General features: G+C 39.2%; 1 protein-coding gene and 1 long non-coding RNA gene across 3 annotated transcripts in view; one reads left to right on the top strand and one right to left on the bottom strand.

The window, feature by feature from the left end:
- The window catches only part of LOC106870278 (cell division control protein 42 homolog), a 45,855-nt gene that overhangs the window by 4,977 nt on the left and 15,878 nt on the right, over positions 1-25,000 (top strand). Inside the window, exon 2 of one of the 2 annotated variants that reach the window (XM_014916297.3) lies at positions 5,129-5,294. In XM_014916297.3, coding sequence (XP_014771783.1) covers positions 5,129-5,294 — 166 coding nt within the window. Of the gene's footprint in view, positions 1-2,742; positions 5,295-25,000 lie in introns of those variants that run through there. The other variant, XM_089340759.1, reaches the window with a different exon arrangement.
- The window catches only part of LOC149131268 (uncharacterized), a 34,878-nt gene continuing 23,243 nt past the window's right edge, over positions 13,366-25,000 (bottom strand). The window contains exon 3 of the long non-coding RNA XR_016238157.1: positions 13,366-14,981. This is a non-coding gene — a long non-coding RNA (uncharacterized LOC149131268). The remainder of the gene's footprint in view (positions 14,982-25,000) is intronic.

The following is a 25,000-nucleotide window of genomic DNA, read 5'->3' as shown; positions in this document are numbered from 1 at the left end:
TAAACAAACCAACAGCAGCTGTTGAGCAATGGTGTGGGAATAAACAGAAAGACACACAGATAAACATGCGTACATACATACATGCATTCTACCACACCCAGCTGTATGTATGTATATATATATATATATATATATATATATATATATATATATATATATATATATATATATATATATTATGTACACACACACACACATATATATATATATATATATATATACATACATGAAACAGCTGAAGTGAACCACAATCCATCTGTTGGTGTGTCTACGTCCCCCGTAACTTAGCAGTTCGGCAAAACAGACCGATAGAATAAGTCCTGGGGTCGATCTGTTCGACTAAAGGTGATGCTCCAGCAAGGCCACAGTCAAATGACTGAAACAAATAAAATAGAATAAAAGAATATATATATATAATTAATCGGTATATGATTTAACTAATTAAACACAATTCAACAAATTCGTTCATATTTATGTAATGGAGGAGATAAGATGCTAAAATAGGTTATAGTTTTTATTATTCATGTTGCTATACAATTTGTTTCGTACAAAAAGACTCAGCTATTCATAATAGAAAATCGGAAAGTCAAATTCGTACTCGTTGGTAGTTGGGATAAAAACTAAAAAAGACGTTAGAAGTACATAGATTTTCCCTTAGTAATCATAATGCGTTAGTTCTTGGAGTCATGCCTAGCTTAAGTTAGATCGTATACTGATTATTCCTGTATAAGTTTTCATACCTGTACAAATTTACGTTAGAAAATGCAATAGTAAAGGATGAAGAAACTGTTAGAAATCTTTGGAAATTACTCCAATTAAAGGACGAACTCACATTCATCCATTAAAATATATATACACACACACACACACACATACTCATATATAAATAGATACACACACACACACATATATATAGTACCTCACTGCGTGACCTCCGTTTTGTACAAGAGGTCAAGATCGGTGTGATTGGCTTCCCAAAACATCTAACCATATTTGACAAATCGGGGGCTACTGCAATTTCGCACCTCTCCTTGAAAAATGCATGTTTTTGAAAAAAATTTTCGGATTCTTACGTTTTAGATGTCGGAATTTTTTTTTTTTAATTTAACCCCCACCCACCCAATTTAAATTTTTAATTTTGTTTACTTTAGCGAACCCCCAAAACTTTTATACGGACCCTCAGAACCCATATGAACCACTACTCTAGTGGTAACAGCCAGAGAAGCAGCAGTTTTATATATGATGATTGCCTCATCTTCTCCGATAATAATCGATTGTTCTGAGTAACTTTCATCCTTGCACGTGCGCAGATATCCATCGCCATCGAACTTTAAAAAAATACAAAACGGATGACGAAATGAGATAATAGTGAGACACCCGAACACCATTGGATTTAAGTGACAAAAAGCCTGTACAACACTTTCGGCATTCAGTCGGTTGCCATAGAACAAGTTCCTTCCTCAGAGCTTTGTCAAACATAATCGGAACCTCCTAAACCCCCGATAAACCTATTTAACCCTGAGAAGTACTACCATCGAATGTCAAAATGGACCTGGGAGTAACGGTAATCAAGACGTGATTCCACGCTCGCCATAATCCCAGAACTCCTGAACTGGATTCTCGTCACCGGACGCCGTTTAAAGACCTCCCCATAAATCGTACAGACAGCCAAATTGTGGTTTCTACACACTTGAAAGTATTCCTTGAATTTCATTAGCTTTCTTAATGTTTTCATCAAGTTCGGCTTCTTATGATTAATGCCCATCCCATTATCGTATTTCTATAAAAGTTCCGAGATATTTAAACTAATTTCCTTCTTCCCGATATTGCTGATTCACTGCACAAGGCTAGGAATCTTACGCATGCGCGCACACACACACACACAAACACGCATTCATGTCTAATCTTAGTTATGTTGAGGCGACAGTTTCAAGGGACTTCAGCTAACTTCCTCAGATCAACTTTCGGCTCGCTGTCACGTGCTGTTACAAAGTGAATCTGGGAGCGGTGGATCTGGCATCTTCTTCACACTAACCTTGACAACCTTGTTAACTTTTTTCGTCGAGCAGAGGTGCTTGGAATAGCTAATCCCGTTGCAGGTGCTCTCTGCTACTAGCTTCAGGGTCTGGTCATGCCTCCAGTATTAGGTCCCCTCACCCCGGGGTCTTTGGACAGTTATTGACAACATGTTTCAGAGTTCTTCTTATAGCTTTGCTGAGCTATACACAAACAAACTAGTAGAGACGAGAATATGTTTCTCAAAGGTTTATTACTTTACGCACATCAGGGCTTAAGTCGACAGTTGTGTCTACCCTGCTTCAAGACTACATATTGATCCCTACACCCAATCCTTCTTTCCCTGAATACAATCCCACTGGCATTCCCCCCCTTCATGTCTTTCTTCGTCGGTGTTGGCTGACAAACCTCCAACAGGAACATTAAAGACAGCAATCTTACCGGCCGGAGGCGGGGCTGATGGGTGGGGTAAAGGCGCCTGCAAGGGCCATGGGCATTGCTCTTCTCTCTCCCCACCTATCAATGAAAACAAAAAGGACTTGAAACTAGTTAGACTGATACATTGATCCCATTTTCTGCTAAGGGACAAATAAAACTATTTTTTCTTGTTACGTTTCTAAAATTGTATCTACTCTGTTTACACACACACACACACACACTAATCACAATATACAGTATTACAAAACCATTACCAATTACTAATTACCAATTAGTTTCGCATTCGGTACTAAAACCGGATGTTAGCTATCGGAACGGTTGAGTAATACCGCGTGCTCTTCTGAGACGACAGTTATGAAACAACAAAAACAAAACAAATAGCGACTCAGATTGATACATCCATTCTACTGACAAATATACGAATGCATTCTTTTCTGATGTAGATTCTTAGACTATATATACGTATGTATTTATATAATTTTAATAATCAGAAGTTACAAGTAACTCGAGAGCCGATTCAGAATACACACACACACACACACACCATATGTATGTATTCACATATTGATCTATCAATACATATGTCAAAATGCATTCATGTATTGATCTACGAAACACACTCTCCCAGACACACATATAGAGTTAAAAACTGTCTTGAACCTACAAACCTGGAGTTTACTTGGATCTATGAGGCAATGGACACTACAAGATACTCTTCGCTTCTGAACGGACGCCAGTCAGTCATAGAATTAATTTTTCCACTGCCCTGCCGCTGGTACTCATTTGGTTCCCTAACCTGGGTATCGAACTCACAACCTAATGATCGTAACCCTATAACTGTAGTCACCGAACCACGTGCCTCAACACCAACACACACAAGCATTACATATTTACACGCATGTACACAAACACGCATCTGTACGTACCTATATATGTATGTATGTATCTGTCAATCTATCTATCTATCTATCTATCTATCTGTCTGTCTATGTGCAGCCTTGTGTGGCTAATAAAAGAAAGTTATCTATCTATCTATCTACCTACCTTCCTACCTGTCTATCTATCTATCTATCTATCTATCTGTCTGTCTATCTGTCTGTGTGCAGCCCTGTGTGGCTAATAAAAGAAAGTTATCTATCTATCTATCTATCTATCTATCTATCTACACATATGTACACGCATGTGTGTATGTGTGTGTGTTTGTGTATTTTACACTCACGCAAAAAAAACATTCCTTGATGCATTTTCAGTTTCTCTTATAAGGTAACCCATAAGTCTCACACACGAAACCCAAATGTAACTCGTGAAATATTTGATAAATGAAGAAGAAAAAGAAACCATTCAAATTAATTTGGATTTTATCCCAACTTTGGTCCACTTAATTATGAGCTGATAATGAAAACATTTTTCTTCATAACCTTTTTTAATAAATTAATTAATAGCAAACCCTTTCTTCGAAAACGAAAGGCTTCACACACAATTTTATGAATTTTAATTCGAAAAAAGAAACAAAAATCAAAAAAATAATATAAAAGTATAAAGTAAAACAACTTCAAAATCAACGTTTTAAAAAAAATTCTACTGTGCCGTAGAAAGGTCTCCTTCCTTTGTAATCCTTTAATATTTCACGAGACAACGAAACTTAAGGGTTTCTTTTAAACTTATTTTCTGTTTGATATAAAAGACATGTTTGCATTAATTTGGATGTTTGTAAAAATTAAAAAAAAAGAATAATTAAAAAATGCAAATCACATTTCGCTTCATTTTAAGTTTAGTCAACAAAACTTAAGGTCTAGAAATTATATTTACACACCTTAACTAACCCCCCTCCTCTATCCCCGTTCTATTTCCTAATTTCATTCTTCCTCCTCCTCTCTCTCTCTCTCTCTGTCAGTCTGTTTGTCTTCCTCTCTCTCTCTCTTTCTCTGCTGACTGTCTCTTTTCCTCCCTCCCTATCTCTGTACCTGTCTATCCATCTACTTCTCTCTCTCTCTATCTCTGACTACATCTGTCTTTCTATCACTCTTCCAGTCTGTCTATCTGTCTTTCTGTCCCTCCCTTTGTCTCTGTCTGTCTGCCTGCCTACCTGCCTGTCTGCCTGCCTGCCTGCCTGTCTATCTGACTTTCTTTCTCTCTCTCTCGCTCTCTCTGGTTATCTGTCTGTCAGTCCATCTCCCCCTTACTTTCTCTGTCTCTCTATCTCTATATCTCTCAATATATATCCATCTATCCATCCATCTGTCTATCTATCTATCTATCTATCTACCTCTCTATCTATTTGCCTGTCTGTCTGTCTCTATCTAATATATCTCTTCGTTCTTTCTTTTTTTCTCTCTCTCTCTCTCTCTCTCCCTTCCTCTCTTTCAGATGTTTTAATTTATCTTCCTATTTATTTTTTCCTTTTTATTCTTTTTTTATTCATTGACTCATTCATCTATTTACTAAGGGAAATAATCCGTTTCGTTTTACTCTCTCTCTCTCTCTCTCTCTCTTACCCCCTCATGCACTCCCGCTCTACACATCTTCCTCTCTCTCTCCTACACCACACACACACACACATACACACACACACACACACACACACACTTACTCTCTCTCTCTCTAACACACAACACTCTCTGCCTTTCTCTTTCTCTCAACACAAATTCCGGTCCATCATTTACAACCAACCCAGCCAGCGCCCAAAATGACGTCCGAACTAGACGAAAGTTTAGACAAAAGCAACATAAAGTGTGTCCTGGTCGGAGACAGTGCCATTGGCAAGTCGTGTTTAGCGGCCAGAATTACAAATAACACTTTCCACACGGAGTATCTACCAACATTATTTGATAACTACGCTGGTAAGTTTCTTTTTTCCTTTTTGTTAAGAGTTCTTCTTCTTCATGTTGTTGTTGTTGTTAACCATTTATTTATTTGTTTGTTTGTTTTGTTGGTTTTTTTGTCCCGTTTGGGTTTCTTTCGATCGTTTTTTTGTTTTTAGTTTGGATTGTTCGGTTGGGGTTTTTGGTTGTGTTTTTGAAGTTGGATTTAAGTTTTGAATTAGTTTTTATTGAAAGGATTTAACAAACGTTGGGTTTGTCTTGAATGAGAGATGAAGAAAGAAAGATGATGGAGACAGACGCACACACACACACACACACACACACACACATGTATATATTGAGAACATATTCTTCGTGGTTAGGTGATTTGGCATCTATTTCTAGCATATAGGAGTCCACTTTTGCTGGTCTTTCCTCTTAATTTTGTATATATATATATATAGATAGATAGATAGATAGACAGAGAGGAGGTGATAGATAGACAGAGAGGAGGTGATAGATAGAAAGAAAGAGAGATTAGAGATAGAGACAGATATACAGGAGGGAGTAACGGATAGAGAGATAGATTGAAAGAGAAAGAGAAAAAGGGATAGAGACATATATATAGGGAGGGAGTAACGGATAAATCGAGAGTGAGGTATATAGATTGATAGAGAGAAAAGGGAGGGATATAGGGAGTAAGTAACGGATAAATTGTGACAGACTGAAAGAGGCATATATATATATATATATATATATATATATATACATATATATATATATATATAAATATATATATAAAGAGAGGGTGACAGAAGGATTGAGAGAAAGAGAGGGTTGGAGAGAAGTAGTTAAGGTGATGGTATAGGGGAAAATAAGGTAAAAAGGTAGAAAGTATAAGGGTAAAAGTGATGGATAGGTAGATAAATACATACATAGGGAGAGGGAGAGAGAGTGAAAGAAAGATACGTGTGGGAGAAAGAGAGAAGGGGATTTCGAAAAAGTAAGGTGAGAAAGGAAAAGAAAAAAGGGACAATGAGAAAAAGAAAGAAAAAACATTCAAAATTAAAATCTACAAATATAAGATGACGCTAATACAGGGGGGGGGGGGTTATAAAAAGAGAGAAAGAAAGAATGAAAGTAAATTATGAAAAGACGATTAAAAGATGCTGAATAACAAGAAAAAAAGAACCAAGGTTTTTCATCGTTCCGTTTCGGAAATTTCGGATTTTCATACGAACATCCCCGGTTTTCCTCTCCTTCACTCCTCCTCCTCCTGCATCTGGTTCTCCTCTTCCTCATCCTCCTACTCCCTCTCATTGTTTTCCTTTCTGGATGATGAGAGCTTTCGCTTTTGCCTTTCAAAGTTATTCAGACCGAACTAACTTTTGAGACCCGTCTCGTCCGTTAAATAAAAAAAAACCCTTTCCCCCCGTTGTTATATATAAAGTACTTATTTGTGTTATATATATTTATTATTATTATTACGTTATATAATAACTATTACTGTCATTAATGGCTTTATTATTAATCTTTAATTGCTGACTTTTAAAAAATTTCGTCTGAAGGTTTTTATTTCTTCTTACTTTTTCTCTCTATCACGTTAGGAAGTGATGGGGAAGCTGCCGTCTTCATCCTATTGCATACACACATACACACACAAACTCAGGCAGACTTATACACACATATGTTTACAAGCATACACACACACACTAATACATTCAAAGTAACACACACACACAACTCGTACACAAGCCTTATGCACACACACACACGTGCAAACACATTCACAAAATACACACACTACATACATGTACAGATACACATACATACACAACTCGTACATATACTACACACACACACACACACACTCAAATACATACTTTACAACAGCACGCAAATACTTAAACACACATACTCAGAGACGCCGTGCACTCACACACACAAGCATATAATACGTATACGTACACACACATACACACGTGTGTACACTTGATCTGCTAGAAATGTCAGCGAAATATTCTCCCCCCAAAGCACTCCCTAATGTCTGCAATAAATAAATAAAAATAATAATAGAAGGAAGGAAATAAACGTACATTGGATAATGTATTCCTTTAAACACACACACACACACACACACACACACACACACACACACACACACTGTCTACTGAATAAATAAAAAAAACGAGGTTAGTGATCACAGCTGGAACGCCTTTAAACATAGATGTAGATTTACTAAACACACATACACACACACACGCATAGATAAGAGAGGGAGAAGGAGAGAGAGAGAGAGAGAGAGAGGGGGAATAAAGGTGTGATGGTCACGGTTGGGATGTCTGATCATATAGATATAGCCCTGCTCGAGAGCGATGGCGAATTATCAAAGACACACACAGAGACACAGACATATATATTGAGAGAGAGAGAAAGAAAGAGAGAGAGAGAGGGGCTGCAAAAGCTAACCCTACGACCGTTTATAAAAGTTCAACTGAATGAAAACAGCCTCAAATTTATATTCCTCCATTCGAATGTAAAACGGTTCCAATAATAGCTTTTATACGACTGACATACAACACCAGACTCTGGACTTTTAAAGGGCATTATAACCGATTTTGGTGACCCTTAAGTATTGTAGCACAAGACCTCAGATTTTGAAAGGGTACCATAACCGAATTAGGCACAGCTCCCCCCCCCCCCACACACACTTCAGAACTACAGAATAATACCTCAAGTTTTTAAAGGGTATTAGCCAGATTAGGTGACCCCTTGTGCTTCAGAACAGACCCCCAGATTTTAAAAGGATATTATAGACGAATTAGGTTACTCCCTAAGCACATCAGTACAAGACTTTGGATTCTTAAAGGGTATTGTAATAAAATTAGGTGACCTGACCTCTTAGGACCTTACTGGGCTATTTATTAGTTCGTTATATCAACCCTGGGAGGAAGAACAGCAAAGTCGATCTCTGTGGGATTTGAACTCAAAACGTAAACAACTCGATATATTTGCTGTTTTATTATTTTCACTCGAAGCAGGAGATTGCAAATATTTGGGTGAAGGACATAGCAGTCGATAAATATCGACTATTATACTTTACCCCGTGGCAGTAACAGGCAAGGTTGACCCCAACCGGGTTTGAACTTAGAACGTAAATGTAGATGTTAAAAAAAAAAACTATCGCAGCACATTTTTTTTGGCCTGATGTCTTACCCCCCTACTCTACCATCCATAGCTTCGTAACTAGTTTCGAAACTGATTATCAAAGATATTAATTCCTGGAACTGTTCTGCGATGAAAAAAAAAAAACATTCAGAAATAGTTTGTCTAAGACTGCGATAGCCAATGCCTTCTTTTTTTGTTTTGTTTCTTTTTAAAACTGTTATGTGTGGTTTGAGGGCAATCTGCCTGTTATTTTTAGCAAACCGAACGACCTGCATAACTTTTTAAAAACGTATGTATGATTTGAGGGCGATACGACTGCTATTTTTAGCAAGCCAAGCGGCACGCATAACTTAGTTGTGTGTACTTTAGGGCGATTCGACTGTTATTTAAAGCAAGCCGAACGGCACGCATAACTTAAAACTGTTGTTTCTACATTAAGGGCGATCTGACTGCTTTTTTAAGCATACCGAGTAACCTTCGTTGGTTCCTTTATATATATATTTTATATATTTTTATGGTGTCTTTTTTTTTCCATATCTTGTAAAGATTATAGTGTGTAAATGAAGGCGATTCTGGTTGCTATTAGCAAATTTGGTGTCCCGAATCAAGATTCTCCATGTTGGGTGGTTTGAATGCTTGTTATCCCCGTTTATTTTTTGCAGTTTCCGAAATTAATTATTGAAGATGGACTTTTTATTTTAATTAATAATTAATGGTTTTTATTATTAATAAGTACGACTGACGCCTGATGTTTTTGGGGAGGCGGGGGGGGGGGGGGTTAGTCGATTTACATCGACCTCAGTACTTGACTGGTACTTTATTTTATCGGCCTCGAAAGGATTAAAGGCCAAGTCGACGTCGGTAAGATTCGAACTCAAGAAAGTCAAGTTTGTCGTATTAGGATCAATACACACACACACACACACACGGGTTTCGATGTGATGGTAAAGAGAGTAAAAAAAGATTGTAAGAATAACGGAGAGAAAGAAAGAAAAAAATTGTGTGAGAGAGAGAAAAAGAAAGAAAAAGAGAAAAGAGAGAAAGAGTCGAAGGGAGAAGGAAAAAGAAAGCGTAAGAGAAACAGAGAGAAAGTAAAAGAAAGACGGAGAAAACGTGAAAGACCGAGAGAAAGAAAGAATAAGAGAAGAAGAAAGAGAAAGTAAGAAATAAAAGCGACGGAGAAAGTGAAAAGGAGAAAGAATGAGAACGAATAAAAGAAAGAATGAGAGATAAAGCAGTGTTTTTAAGAAATTCTGTTCGGCCTTTCAAATGAAGTGAAAAACTCATGAAGGAGAATTAACATATGTTTGTTGCCAGGAAGATGCTATGAGTAAATAATTATCCAAAGCATCAGTCTTCGGCTACATGACAATGCTGTGTGTGCATGTATGTATGTAGGGGTTAATATGTATATATTTACTTTTTGTTACATGTGTATGTACGTAGGTATGAATGTATGTATATGAATGGCATAAAATATTTAAGAAACCTGAAACTTTAAGTAAAGAAACAAGTTTGGATAGAGTTTCAACTTCAGATTATATATATATATATATATATATATACATACATACATACATATAGTGTGTGCGTCTTGAAGACGCGACTGTTTTCCTAATGTTAATAAACTGGCGTTTAGTTTAAATCATTAAAGACATCGATATCAAATAACTTCGATCAGGTAACTTTGCATGTTGAGAGACAACTGGCTCTTTTAAGTTGTGAAATGTAACAGGGAATGGCCTTAATGCATACATACACACATATATACATATGTGTATAAACACATACACACATGCATTCAGGCACACACTTTTTATACACCTTTAAATTTATCCACGCTACTTTCAAAAACTTTTCCGGCATGAAATATTTCCGTTTACTTTCGGTATTTCATCACTACATTTGTGTGTGTATATATATATATATATATATATATATGTATATTTGTATGTCTGAGTGTGTGTTAGTCTTTCTGTGCCTATATGCATGTATTAATGTATTTGTGTGTCTGTATGTATGCATATGTTAGCGTGTATGTGTGTGAGATGAGATTTTTTTTTTTACAGATTTGAAATTTGTCTCTCCGCCCTTCCTCTTACCTTCCCCCACACACTTTCTCTCCTCCTGCCATGGTTCTCTATATATTTGACACTCTTTCATCCCTCCCTCTCTGTCTCTTTCTGCCTTTTCTATTCTCTATCCCCTTTCTATCTTCCTTTCTCCTTCTTCCCTCTCTCTCTGCCTCTCTTTCACTTCCCCACTTCAAACTTGTTCTCCCTCCCTTTCCTCTCTCCTATCCCTCTCTCGCTTTCTCTCTCTTTTCGTTTTTCCCTTTATCACTCCCTTGTTTCTCTCTTCTCCCTCTCCCATTTCTTCTTTCCTTTAATTCTTTCCCCCCTCTCTCTCTCCCTCCCCTGCTTTTGTTATTTTCTTTCTCGCTCTCAGTCTCTCTTCCTTTCATCTCTCTCTCTCTCTCTCTCTCTCTCTCTCTCTGCTTCCTTTTCATACACTTTCCCTCTCCACTTCAAAACTTGCTCCCTCCCCCTCTTTCCTCACTCACTCCTTCGTCCACTCCCTCCTTCTCTTTCCTCTTCCTCCTCAAGTTTCACTCTAACGGTGAATTAAGTGGAAGTCGTCAGCAACGCTGACTGAAGTTCATTTATTTCTTTATATTCTTTTTTTATGTTTTTTCTTTTAATTTGGTTGTTTTTCGCATTTAATGGAGAGAGAAAGGAAGAGAGAGGAAGGAAGAGAGAGAGAGAGAGAGAGGGTGGGTATGTAGGAGTGAAAGAAAGTTACTACAGCAAACACACACACACACATACACGCTGCAATCGTTATGTAGTCTTTTCCTTGATTCAGTCATTTGACTGCGGCCATCCTGGAGCACCACCTTGAAGGGTTTTAGTCGAACAAATCGACCCCAAGTCTATTTTTTAAGGCATAATACTTATTCCGTTGGTCTCTTTTGCCGAACTGCTAGTTGACGGGGATGTAAACACACCAACACCGGTTGTTAAACGGTGGTGGTAGTGGTGGTGGGTACACAAACACAAAGACACTCGTGCACATATATACAGGAGTGGCCGTGTGGTAAGAAGCTTGCTTACCAACCACATGGTTCCAGGTTCAGTCCCACTGCATGGCACCTCGGGCAAGTGTCTTCTACTGAAGCCTCGAGCCGACCAAAGCCTTGTGAGTGGATTTGGTAGACGGAAACTGAAAGAAGCCCGTTGGCATGCTTGACCGCTAAATCCACAAGTTTTTTTTTCATTCTCTCTTTGTTTATTTTCTCGTATTCCTTTCTGTTGAAGAGCGTAGGCTCGAAACATAAAAGACTTTCTTACTTTCCTGAGCGTCAAACTAATACTCCTACTTGTTGTTCATACATCTGTCTTCATCTTCTGTTTTTCTATAAATTTCAACTATATATATATTATATATATAATATATATATATACATACACACACACACACATATATTTGTGTTTATTTGTCCCCCCCCCCGCACCATCGCTTGATAACCTATGTTAGTGTGTTTACTTCCCCGTAACTTAGCGGTTCGGTGGAAGAGACCGGTAGAATAAGTACTGGCTTACAAAGAATAAGTCCCGATGTCGACTAAAAGGCGGTGCTCCAGCATGGCCGCAGTCAAATGACTGAAACAAGTAAAAGAATATATATATATATATATATATATATACGACGGCCTTCTTTCAGTTTCCATTATTATTATTATTATTCTGAGGCGGCGAGCTGGCAGAATGGTTAGCACGTCGGGCGAAATGCTTAGAAGTATTTCGTTTGCCACGTTCTGAGTTCAAATTCCGCCGAGGTCGACTTTGCCTTTCATCCTTTCGGGGTCGATAAATTAAGTACCATTGAAACACTGGGGTTGATGTAATCGACTTAATCCCTTCCCCCAAATTTCAAGGCCTTGTGCCTGTAGTAGAAAGGATTATTATTATTATTATTATTATTATCCTGCTGCTACTGTTTTTCACACTTTCTGTACTGTCAGCCATCACCACCTATTTGCCCCCCCCCCCCACTCATATTTTTCGACCACTACCCTTCTATCCTTGTTCACCATTTACTACATACGCCTCCATTCCGCCTCCGCCCGTCCTCTTTAGCCATCTCTCATTCTCATGGAAGACGGACATTAAATGTGATATCCTGTCTTCCACGCTGTCATTGGTTGGACAATTCAACAGGATCCAACGACTAGGAGGACGGTCATCGTTCTCCATTCAATACCAAGGCATTGATTCTCCAGGTGGAAGCCCTTCCAAGCGCCAACTACTTTGTAGAGTGTACTGAGTGCGTTTGTCGTGACACCGTAGCACCAGCACTAGTGAGGTCACCATGTAACTCGCAAGTTTAAAAGATCTGCTTCGTCTAAGTGGTGGCCGGAAGAGGGGGAGTGTACTAGAGAGGGAGCTGGCTTTATGGTAGATGTTGAGAAGTTAACAGAAAATGATAATATATACTCATATATATATATATAACAAGGAAATTTTATGACAAATTCATTGTAACAAATGAAAGTGAAAGCTGTTGGTGATGGAATGATTGGTGTGTCTAAAAGACCCTCTCATTTTAGTTATGTGTCAGTTAAATTCTTTTCTAATTAATCCCGTGACCATTAGCAATTTTGTGTAGCCAGCCATATTGTGTTGAGAACAACACCGAGAATCAAGTAATGACGCTAATGACGATGATGAAGAGGTTTGTCACCGCAAAGAAGGAAGTACTATCTCAAACTAAACTGTTAAACTAACAAACCTTAATGACGAATACATCATTTATTTATTCGTTTAGTTATTCATTCATGTCTCTCTTTCTTCCCCCTCCTCTCTCTCTCTCATTCACACTCATGTCGTCTGCTTTATGGGACACTTCTTTAAACAGAAATAATGGAAGACCAGCCGACATGTTTTATTTGTAACAGACGAAATATATATTCTCGATAATGTCTGAATCTTTCTGAATATTCATACCTAACGTAAATAATACTCAACAAAAAGCGTAAACTTTATGGAACAGTCTGTTTTTGTCAATGAAATTAAAATTTCAATCAAATATATTTTTGTTTTTAAACAACAGCAGCCTGTATCAAACTGATCTCGTTTACTATTGTTCCTGACTCATCATCCATTCTGCAAGCTCCAGCATTGTTTTATTATAAACCAATAGTTTGGAAACAAAAGAAAGAATTGTTTTTTTTTTTTTTCCTTCATGGTACTGGCTTTCATCAGTTTTATTTAGTATAAGAACAAGCATAACTCGCTTCTCAACCTAGAAGTTTCGAGTTCAGTCCCACTAAGTGGCACCTCCGGCAATTGTTACCTGCTGTGAGTGAACTTTACCCGTCAGTCTTACGAGGCAGGTGTCATTTCTAATGGGCGGACTTAGGGAATAGTTACCATGACTACCCCACAGAAACAGGAAAGGATAAGGAATTTGAGGCGGTTGTATCTTTCCGTCAAAGAATTTAACCTTGTACATTTTTAGCCCCTAATTCCGCTCCATTTTCCTGTAAAATTTAATTTTTGTTTTTACTGTCACTCCCGTCTCCTGTGACGCGTGTAATAGTAAAAAAATTTACCGAATTTGGTTGAAGGAAATTGAAAGTAGCCATTTAAGGTGGTGCTAAACCGTGGGGCTTAAATGGATTTCAGGAAAAAACCACTGAGGAAATAAGCTTACGTCGTAACAAAATGTGTTTCGTGGAAATCCAAAAGCCGAGTATTAGCGAAATCGCCTTATAACTAGCCAGACTAAATTGTATATATACATATATATATATATATATATATATATACACACACACACACACATACACACCGTCACCAGCATCATCATGGTTATCGTAATTTTAATGTCCACTTTCCCATGCTTGCATGGGTCGCATGGAGTTTATTGAGGTAGATTTTCTATGGATTATTCTCTCAAATTATTGCTTTCAAATTTTGGCACTAGACCAGCAATTAATTTCAGGAAAGGGTAAGGTTCATTACATCAACCATTGTGCTCAGCTGGTATTTATTTTATCGATTCCGAAATGGATGAAAGGCTAAGTCGACCTCTGCGGAATTTGAACTCAGAACGTGAACACAGACGAAATGCCGCTAAGCGTCTTGCCCGGCGTGCTAACGATTCAGCCAGCTCGCCTATTGGCAATGAACGACGCTGCTTGTATGGCGGTTTTGAACTATCTCTTCCGATTTTCTTGAAATTTTGCATTGTGTGGCGTTCCTTTGGTATTGGTCTACAGAGAGTGTCGACGTCATTCATCCTCCTTTTCATCTTCTTTATCTGTCACGAGGGGAAAGTTGTATAGGTGGATGGCATCGTGTACCATTATCGTAAGATCGCCCTTTATGCTTGTGTTTGTCCCCGACCACGGCTTCACAACCGGTGTTGGTAGGTTTACGTCCTCCTCAAAAGCGACCGATAGAATATAAGCACCAGTATTAAAAAAGGATTTTTTTTTTTTATTCGACTAGAAATTCTTCAAGGCTGCACTCCAGCATGGTCGCTGTGTAATTACTGAAACAAAGAATAAAAGAAAACTAATTAATTTCGAAAATCAAAACTATTTTTTGCAGAAATTGGGAATAAACAAGTTATGAAGCTTTAGATATTCAAATTTTATTAAAAAAAAATTCAGCCAATCAGCTGCAGCCAATCTTGACACGCTTGAAGTGGAACTGCCATATGTTCTCCATACTTTTATATGTATATATAATTTTTTCTTTTATCTGATCTAGCTACCAGGTGGGTCTTCATTGGTATAAAAAAAAAACATATGGCAGTTCCAACTTCCGGCGTGTCGAGAATGGCTGCATCTGATTGGTGGAAATTTCAAAAAATTTCTGAAACATTTCATACTTTAAAACATCGTGACTTTTTATCCATTAATTTGTAAATTAAATAAATTAATTAATTAATTTGCTGTTGTAACCTTCGCGGTTTGAAAGTGACGACTACGTTTTACCTGAGCTATTTTTGACATGTTTTGAGCGAATCTGACCACCAAAAGCCATCAGAAACCATTCGTTCTTTAAGAATGCCGCACCATCAAAGCGAGACTGATGTAATGGGGAAAAAATTTACCGGAAACTTACCGAGGCGTGGCTGTGTGGTACGAAATTTGCTTCCCAGTTACATGGCACCAGGTTCAATCTCACTGCGTGACAACTTGGGGGCGTGTGTCTTATACTATAGCCCCAGGCCGACCCAAGCCTTGTGAGTGGCTTCCGTAGAAGGAAACTGAAAGAAGTCAGTCGTATATATATATATATATATATATATGTGTGTGTGTATGTGTGTGTAATATACATACATACATATATATATATATATATATATATATATATATATATATATATATATATATATATATATACACACACACACACACACATAAATGATATACGGACGTGATAAGGTAACTATGGACTGAAATCAAAGACGTAATGCATGATAGGTGCAACATTTGTCTTTTTGCTAAAGTCACACTTACAAAGCAGCGATGATTAGAATATAAGTGTGTACATGTATATTTAACACGTCCGTGCACACAGAAACAAAATGGCATTCGCTGTGATAACCGTCTCGGAAGAGAAATTCTCCTTATGGGTATCATACGTGGAAACACATCGAACTAGGTTATGAATGATGTTTATCGGACTGTGGGAATCGTGTTTTTGTGTTGTGAGGCTTCATCAGCCGCAGACACCGAATCCGCCATTCAGAACCCATTAAGAATTGACGTTTGCTGTTCTTGTGTAAACAACAAATGATAACTTTGCCGGCGTGTGCAAAGCTTTGTCACGCTGGAATTAATTAATTGAAGGTACACTAAACAGCGGTGATTAAAATACAGGTGAGTACATATCTATGTAACGTGTTGGAGTGCATTGAAACACGGAAAGACATTCCCTACGGTAAATGTCTTGGAAGAGAAATTCTCCTTATTTGGCAGTTTGTGTGAAAACACACCAAGCTGGGCTGTGAATGATATCATCGGACTACAGGACACGTGTTTCCTCACGTTCTTTCCTTTGTCTTCTGAGTCAGAAAACTGTAACGGAAACAGCGAAATGTACCTATTACCCTATTTACTTGTGTATTACGCGATCAGTTTGTGGAGGCGCAATGGCCCAGTGGTTGGGGCAGCGGACTCGCGGTCATAGGATAGCGGTTTTGATTCCCAGACCGGGCGTTGTGAGTGTTTATTGAGCGAAAACACCTAAAGCTCAACGAGGCTCCGGCAGGGGATGGTGGCGAACCCTGCTGTACTCTTTCACCACAACTTTCTCTCACTCTTACTTCCTGTTTCTGTTGTGTCTGTGATTCAAAGGGTCAGCCTTGTCACACTGTGTCACGCCGAATATCCCCGAGAACTACGTTAAGGGTACACGCGTCTGTGGAGTGCTCAGCCATTTGCACGTTAATTTCACGAGCAGGCTGTTCTGTTGATCGGATCAACTGGAACCCGCGCCGTCGTAAACGACGGAGTGCCACGAGCTACCGTGTAGAGGCCGCTTCTCTTTTTTAAGTCGTTTCTTAGCTTGTGTGTGTGTTTGTATATCTATGTGTAGATTTATCTGTAAACCTCTGTGTGTGTGACTGTATGTATATATATCCGTCTGTCTGTATGTATGTACGATGTGTATTTCTTGGTATCTGTGTGTGTGTGCGTGTGCGCGTATGTGTGTTAGTATTTCTATGTGTGTGTATGTTGTGTGTATGTATGTATGTGTGTGTCTGTGTAAAAAAGTATTTAACTATTTGTTCTCGTTGTTTCTCTTTACTAAACACACACAAACACTCCGTTTGTCTTTCTGTCTGTCTCTTTCTCTGCCCCCTTCTCTCTCACACACACGTATCCAGTGCAGACGACACCTCTACGGTCTATTTCTTATTTGCTATACCTGATTCACAGTTATTTCATCCATATTACCTAGGGAGAAATACCACACACACAAACACACGCATACACACACACACACACATGCGCACACACATACACACACACACGCACACTCGAGCCTCACAAAGCACACCCCAATTCCTCTACTTCGAGGCAATTATTCACTGAGAATGCTCTATAATTAATCATAAAGAAGATATATGTTTGGCTGTTTGTATAAATACATTCACACTGGCGCGCTGTCCCGAGTGAGGAACAATTCGACTAGTTTCCCCTGTCGTTACACGCTCGTTGGGGAAAGAGAGAGAAAGAGGAGGGGGAGAGAAAGGAGGAGAAAGACAAAACGAATGAAATCACTGAAGAGAGACCGAAAGAATAAGTACTAGGCTTACAAAGAATAAGACCTGGGGTCGATTTGCTCGACTAAAGGCGGTGCTCCAGCATGGCCGCAGTCAAAGGACTGAAACAAATCAAAGAATATATATATAATTAATACATCCTTTTGTTGTTTACACCACCTGTCCTCGTATGTTGTTTTTTTCGTTAATTCTCCCATATATATATATATATATATATATATATATATATATTCTCTTATTCTTGTACTTGTTTCAGTCATTTGACTGCGGCCATGCTAGAGCACCGCCTTTTGTCGACCCCAGGACACTTATTTCGGTTAGTGACTTATTCACGAATATACCAACACTAGCGCCGCTGAGGGTAATATTCTCTGGGAACGCACAAATGCCCTTTTCAGAGTTATTTACTTTGAATTGTTATTCTCTCATATCTGATTAACCTGTTGTTGTATAACATCCTTCACGATTTTAGTATACATACTTTATTAGTATTTCCTCCTAAGTTCTATATACACTGGGGACGCATTAAAGCCCTTTTCGGGGCTACGTTATTTGAATTCTTACTATCGGGTAGCTAATTTCACGTTATTACATAACTGACTTCACAATTTGGGTATTCAGAACTTATTGGGAATCCCTAAAAACAAGACCCTGTGTAAGACAGTTCGGTATTCTCTGTAAAGGCACAAAAACCGTTTTAAGGGCCACATACTTTGTATTGTTGGATTAGCGAAACAATTATGAGAACGACACCAAGGGATAAGCCCCGCTTTCCCGGGAATTACCGGGTATGTCGAATAATATGTATATATATTCGACGGTCTTCTTTCAGTTTCCAGCCACGCAGTGGGACTGAACCTGGAGCCATGTGGTTAGGAAGCAAACCTCTTGCTCTGCCGCCACACACAATGTCGGTATTGATTGCTGAGAGAACCACATGTCCTTTTTCAGTTTGAAAGCCTCTTGTATGAAATGTCGATAGATTGATCGTGGGACGGAAACAGAATGTGCCACGTGACCACGTGTGTTCGTATGCGTGTGTGTGTGTGAGATGTAATATGTGCACTTTATTCGATTGTGTGTGTGCGTGTGTTTTAGTCTGTGTTTGTAGGCGTTTGTGTTTGTGTGAAAGGGTAGGATGAGGTATAATGTGTTTGTGTGTGTGTGAGTGAGTATGAGAAGGTGGAGGTGTGCGCGTGCGTGTCGAGTATTTACGTGAAGTTCATGTCTGTGTGAAGGGGTGGTTCCAGATATAACGCGCGCGCGCGCGCGCGTGTGTGTCTGGATGTGTGTATTTGATGAGAATTTTATTGTTTAGCCAAAAGTCTGTTTCAATGAAGCAGAGGTATTTTAGAAATAAAATTTTAATCGGCGAAAGTTATAAAGTGATTCAAGGTCGAAGAGTTTCTTACATAATTTGGTAAGTGCCATGCAAAAAAAAAAAAAAAAAAAAAACTCTCTCTTTGAGGCACTTTGAAACTTTGGCCATGCTGGTGCACCGTCTGGAAGGTTTTTAATCGAACAAATCAACACCAGGACTTATTTAGTTATTAAAGTCTGTTACTTATTCTATCGGTCTGTTTTGCCGAACCGTTAAATTATAGAGACGTAAAAACTCCAACACCAGTCGTGTGTGTGTATATATATATATATATATATATATATATATATATATAAACTTGCTTGGAAATGGATACGTCGTGTTCAATTTAAATAATAGATATTTCAGTTTCCTTTTATCGAATTCACTCAAAAGGCTTTGGTCGGCGCAAAGCTACAGTAGTGGACACTTGTCCAAGGTGCCACGCAGTGTGACTGAACCCGTAACTATGTGGTTGGGAAGCAATGTTCTTACCCCACAGCCACGCCTGCGCCTATGTTTACATATATATATATACGTACACATGCTTGTATGCAATGTATGTGTACATGCACGCATGCTGTGTGTGTGTGTGTGTGTGTGTGTGTGTGTGAGATACCAGTCTAGAGTGTCTGGCTGCTGACTGACTGGGAAGGGGCGACGGCGACGAAGGTAAGGTTTGGCTGACTTGTATCGTGTTTCGATCGAACGATGATGCGGTTTGTTTCGGAAGTCCTACAGCTGGGGTAATAAGCGATAGAAATTGAAAAAAGGAGTGTATGACCGGGGGGTGGGGGAGGAGGTGGTTGAGCGAAGAGAAGGCCGGGGGGGGGGTGTTTAAAAAACTGGAAGTTGAGGAAGAGAGAGGAAAGCGCAACATCCTACCATCCTAACTTTTTGAGTAAAATAGGGATGCATATATATATATATATATATATATACACACACATATACATTATTTTATTCATTTCAGTCATTTGGACTGCGGCCATGCTGGAGCACCGCTTTTAGCCGGACCAAATCGATCGAAACCAGGACTTATTCTTTTTGTAAGCCTAGTACTTATTCTATTGGTCCCTTCTGCCGAACCGCTAAGTTACGGGGCGGGGGACGTCACTCGGGCTCAGAAGTTACAGCCCGAGTTGTTATCTATGATCGTAAAAATTAAAAGCAGTTCAAATTCAATTTTTTCTTGAAACAATAAATTTCTGTAGAGATTAGGATTTAAATTCCAGTCTATGAGGAGTTTCTGTTCTACAATATTCTTAAAAGGACGAAAAATCATCCAGCAACTCAGGCCAATACGAACGAGCCTGGTAGGTGTAAAAGAGTAACTGGCATCTCTTGTCAAGGGTACAGGCGACAGTCAGATTGCTGGTGTTTGTTGGACACTCCGCTGTCGTTAGTTGATTGCTGTTATTCTGTGCGTCTGTGTGTAAAGGTCAGTCGTGGTTTGCAAGGTTGCTTTATTTTTACTCTTTACTTAAAAATGGAGGAAGACATTAAAACTATATTTCTGTCTTATTGGTGGACGGAAATTGAAAGAAGCTCATCGTACACATACATAGATGCATACATACATATACACTCATAAATATATATACATATATACATACACACGCACACAGACACACACACACACACACACACATAAATGAGTGTGTGTCTTTGTGTCCCCCACTACCGCTTGACAACCGGTGTTACTGAGTCTATATTCCCGTAACGGAACGGTTCGGCAAAACTGACTGATAGAACAAGTAGCAAAGTACAAAGGCTTTAAAAAAAAGTAATAAGTTCCGGGTTCGATTCCTTTCGACTAAAATTCTTCAAGGCGGTGCCCTAGCATGGCCGCAGTCTAAATGGCTGAAACAAGTAAAAGAATAAAAGATAAGAAAAAATATATATATATATATCGCAGGAGTGACTGTGTAGTTAAGTTTGCTTCCCAACCATAAGGTTCCAGGTTCAGTCCCACTGTATGGCACCTTGGGCAAGTGTCTTCTATTATAGCCGCAGGTCAACCAAAACCTTAAGAGTGGATTTCGTAAACGGAAACTGAAAGAAGCCCGTCGTATATATATATATGTGTGTGTTGTGTGTGTGTGTGTGTGTGCCTGTGTTTGTCCTTCCCCGCCATCACTTGACAACCGATGTTGGTGTGTTGATGTCACCGTAACTTGGCGTTTCGGCAAAAACAGACCGATAGAATAAGTACTAGGCTTACAAAGAATAAGTCCTGGGGGGGGGGGGGCGATTTGTTCGACTAAAAGTGGTGCCCCAGCATGGCCGCAGTCAAAATGACTGAAACAAATAAAAGAATAAACGAAAAGAACAAACACACACATAAACATCTCATTTTGCATGCATGTCAAGTGCTGAGAAGGGGTGGGCGGTCGGGTGGTTTTCTGTTTTCTTACTAAACACAATGAAATCCTCGTTATATGTACATATAACACATACACACACACACGCACACATTTACATATGTGTGTGTGTGAGTATGTGCGCGCGTGTGTATGTGTAGTATAGTTGTACGTGAGGGGAGTGCCTCTTATTGACGGCGATGTTGGGGTGACACGTCCATATATATATATATGTATGTATGTATGATGTATCTATCTATATATATATATATATTGTGTATGTGTGTATATGTAATACCGTTAGAATTGATATTTTGTCATTGGGTGGTACCCATCAGTTGTGAGTCATCGACCAATGTTGTCATGCTGGTTTCTTTCTGGCTGCTGATGCCAAAGGAAACCTCCATTTTCGCACAGAATGCCTCCATTCATCCAACAGTAAATACATAGGGCTCGCGCGCGCACGCACTCACAGGTTTATCTATCTATCTATCTATCTACCATTCCATAGCAAAACCGTTGTATTACACTTTGGCAATTTCCGTTATCTTGGCATCTGAAGCAGCTGAAGATACGATAGTTTGACCAAAAGAACCAGCTATTGCAAGCAAAAATAGATATTGACAAAAAAAAAAAACGCATTTGGCCGAATTTGGACATAAGACAGTTTAACATAATAGCAACGATTGAATTCACAAACACGCATATAGCATCCAGCGGTACATCCTTTTGCCTCTGATGATATTATGCTCATGTCGCATAAATGTAAATTTGATGTTTATAGAGTAATAATTGAAACGGCCGTAAGTGAAAATGACCAATTTGCTATTAATAATAAACCAATTATCAACTTCCCAATCTCCATTTTATTCTTCTTTTAAACGAATATATTTATACACACACACACACACACACACACACACAAGATAAGCTTCCATCCACTAAATCCACTCACAGGAGTTTGGTTAGTCCGAGGTTCTAGTAGAAAGCGTTTGCCAGAGGTGCCAAGCAGGGTGACTGAACCCGGAACCATGTGGTTAGGAAGCAAACTTCTTACCACACACATACACACAGCCATGCCTGTCTCTGTGTGTGCATGTTGTTTCTGTCTACCTTTTTTTTAGTATACTGTATTGTGTGTGTGTGTGTCCTGCGTCTGTCTATCTGTGTCTATAAGTGCTGAGGGGTAATAAGTACTACACACACACACACACACACACGTTTCCTTATATGTACATTTAGGGTTGTTTTGTTTGATCTTTACTTACTTGTCACCTTCCTTCTTTTTTTATTACTAATAAAGTGACTGTGAAGACGATAGTGGTGGTGGCGCTGATGGTTTGAAACGATGACTACTTCATATATATATATAATTGCATATGTATGTTTGTACATGTGTATTTGTGTGTGTGTGGGCATTACTCATAAATATTAAAGCGTTTTAAAACACCCCTCTAAATTTATCTATCTATCTATCTATCTATCTATCCTCTTTCTCCTCCCTCTCTTTTCTTCTCTATTTTTCTCTTACCTCTCTTTTTTCCTTCAGTCTCACCTCTTTTTACTTTATAACTTGGCATCTCCTTTGCTCAATTCATCTTTTTTTTTCCCTTTCATTCATTTTCTCTCGCTCACTTTCCTCGCTCTCTCTTTTCTCTTTTCTCTCGCCTCTCCTCCCTCTCTCCCTCCCTCTTTTCTCTCCTCTTTTTCTTCTCTTTCTCTCGTAAGGAGGCCATGCAAATCAGACGATGAACGAAAACAAAAGGGAACGAAATGACAAAACACCACAGTATACACGTACGCACAAGACATACTTAACGAAAGAGAAAAAAAGGGAAGGATAGAACGTAAATAAGAGGGAGAGAAAGAGAAAAGGGTGTGAGGGGAGAGAGAGAAAGTGAGAGGGGTAGAGAGAGAGCAGAATGAAGGGGAGGTGTATGAAAATTTCGATTATTTCTGTGTTGTTACTATCAGGTATTTTAACAGCCGTAATAAATACGGAGTTATTTTGGGTGTGAATACCTGTATGTAATTGTGAGTGTGTGTGCTTGTAAGTGTGTGTGTGTGTGTGAGTACGTGCGTGTGTCTGCGTGTTTATCTCAGTGCGTGCGTGTCTGTGTGTGTGTCTGCGTGTGTGTGCATGCGTGTGTGTGTGTAGTGTGAGGGTGGGGCCTTCTGTGCGTTGTTGCGTCCAGGAATGTGTGTGTGTGTGTGTGTGTGTGTGTGCATGTCAATGTGCTTATGCTTGTATACACAGTGTATACACTCATACATATCTTTTACTCGTTTCTGTTAATAGACAGCGGCCATGCTGGGGCACCATCTCGAAGAATTCTTTGTCGATTGAATGGACGACGTCCAGAACCTATTTTCGTCCAAAGCTTGGTTCCTATAGCATCGGTCATTTTTGCGAAACCGCTAAGTTAGGGGGACGCAAACACACCGACATCGGTTGTCAATCGGTAGTGGCTGACAAATACAAACACACACACACTAATATGCATATATGACGGGCTTCTTTCAGTTTCCGTCTAACAGTGCTAATAAAAGTGTGTGGTGGTGGTGGTGGTGGTGGTGGTAGCGTAACACGGAAAATCAAAATAGGGTTCACTTGTGGGATGTTGATGACGACGATGATGATGATGGTGATATAACGATGGTGAAGACAACGATGGTGATTATTGTTATAGCGATGTTGTTGTTGATGATGGTGGTGGTGGCGGTGGTGGTTATGATGATGACGACGATGACTGACTGCCTCTACCGTCAATGGCTTTGACACAAGATACGCTGGTGATTCAGTTTGGTAATTATTATCTCAACAACTGGTGACTTGTCATAAACAACAACAACAACAACACCATACAGGAAAATATGAAAGACAAAACAAAAACAAAAAAAAAACCGTGGCGATGACGTCACAAGGGTCATCCAAATTTGTTGTAACAAACTGTTCAAGTGGTTGGAAGGCTTGATTTATTTATTAAGGACGTTGTTTTGGGGGTGTGGTGGTGATGGTGGTGACGTAACGGACATTGTGGCGGTGGTGGTGGTGGTTACAGTAGCAGCATCATGAGGGTAGTGGTGGTAGTTGTAAAAAGTGTGTATGTGTGGGGAGTGATAATGTTGGTTGGGCGCGGGGGGGGGGAGTTGTAAGAGTAGTTCGTGTTTTATTGTTGTGGTGGTGGTGGTGGTGGTGGTGGTAGTGGTGGCAGTAAGATCAGTTGTGGTGGTAGGAGTAGTTACTGTCATTATGGTAAGAGTGGCGGGGATTGGTGCTGGTGGTGGTGGCATTAGCTGAAACCGGATCTTGGTGTGAGCATTTCTAAGTAAAGTACTGCAAAGTACTATCAAAATACCATCCTTAAAGGTCTCCAGCTCCAATTCCTCTGCAGAGATAGATGACGTTGGTGCCATTTGATCCCTGAACGTTGAGGATCGGGCTGTGAGTACTGTCATGTGTTTCAGCAAAATTCTACCCATCAATTCATCATTCTGCTATCAATACAGGCTGCAAACTGGCATAACTATTCGAGCAGTGGATGCAG

The sequence above is a fragment of the Octopus bimaculoides genome, chromosome 24, assembly GCF_046866305.1.
Source record: "Octopus bimaculoides isolate indiv1 chromosome 24, ASM4686630v1, whole genome shotgun sequence".
Lineage (NCBI taxonomy): Eukaryota > Metazoa > Mollusca > Cephalopoda > Octopoda > Octopodidae > Octopus > Octopus bimaculoides.
This window is presented reverse-complemented; position numbering and strand designations above follow the sequence as displayed.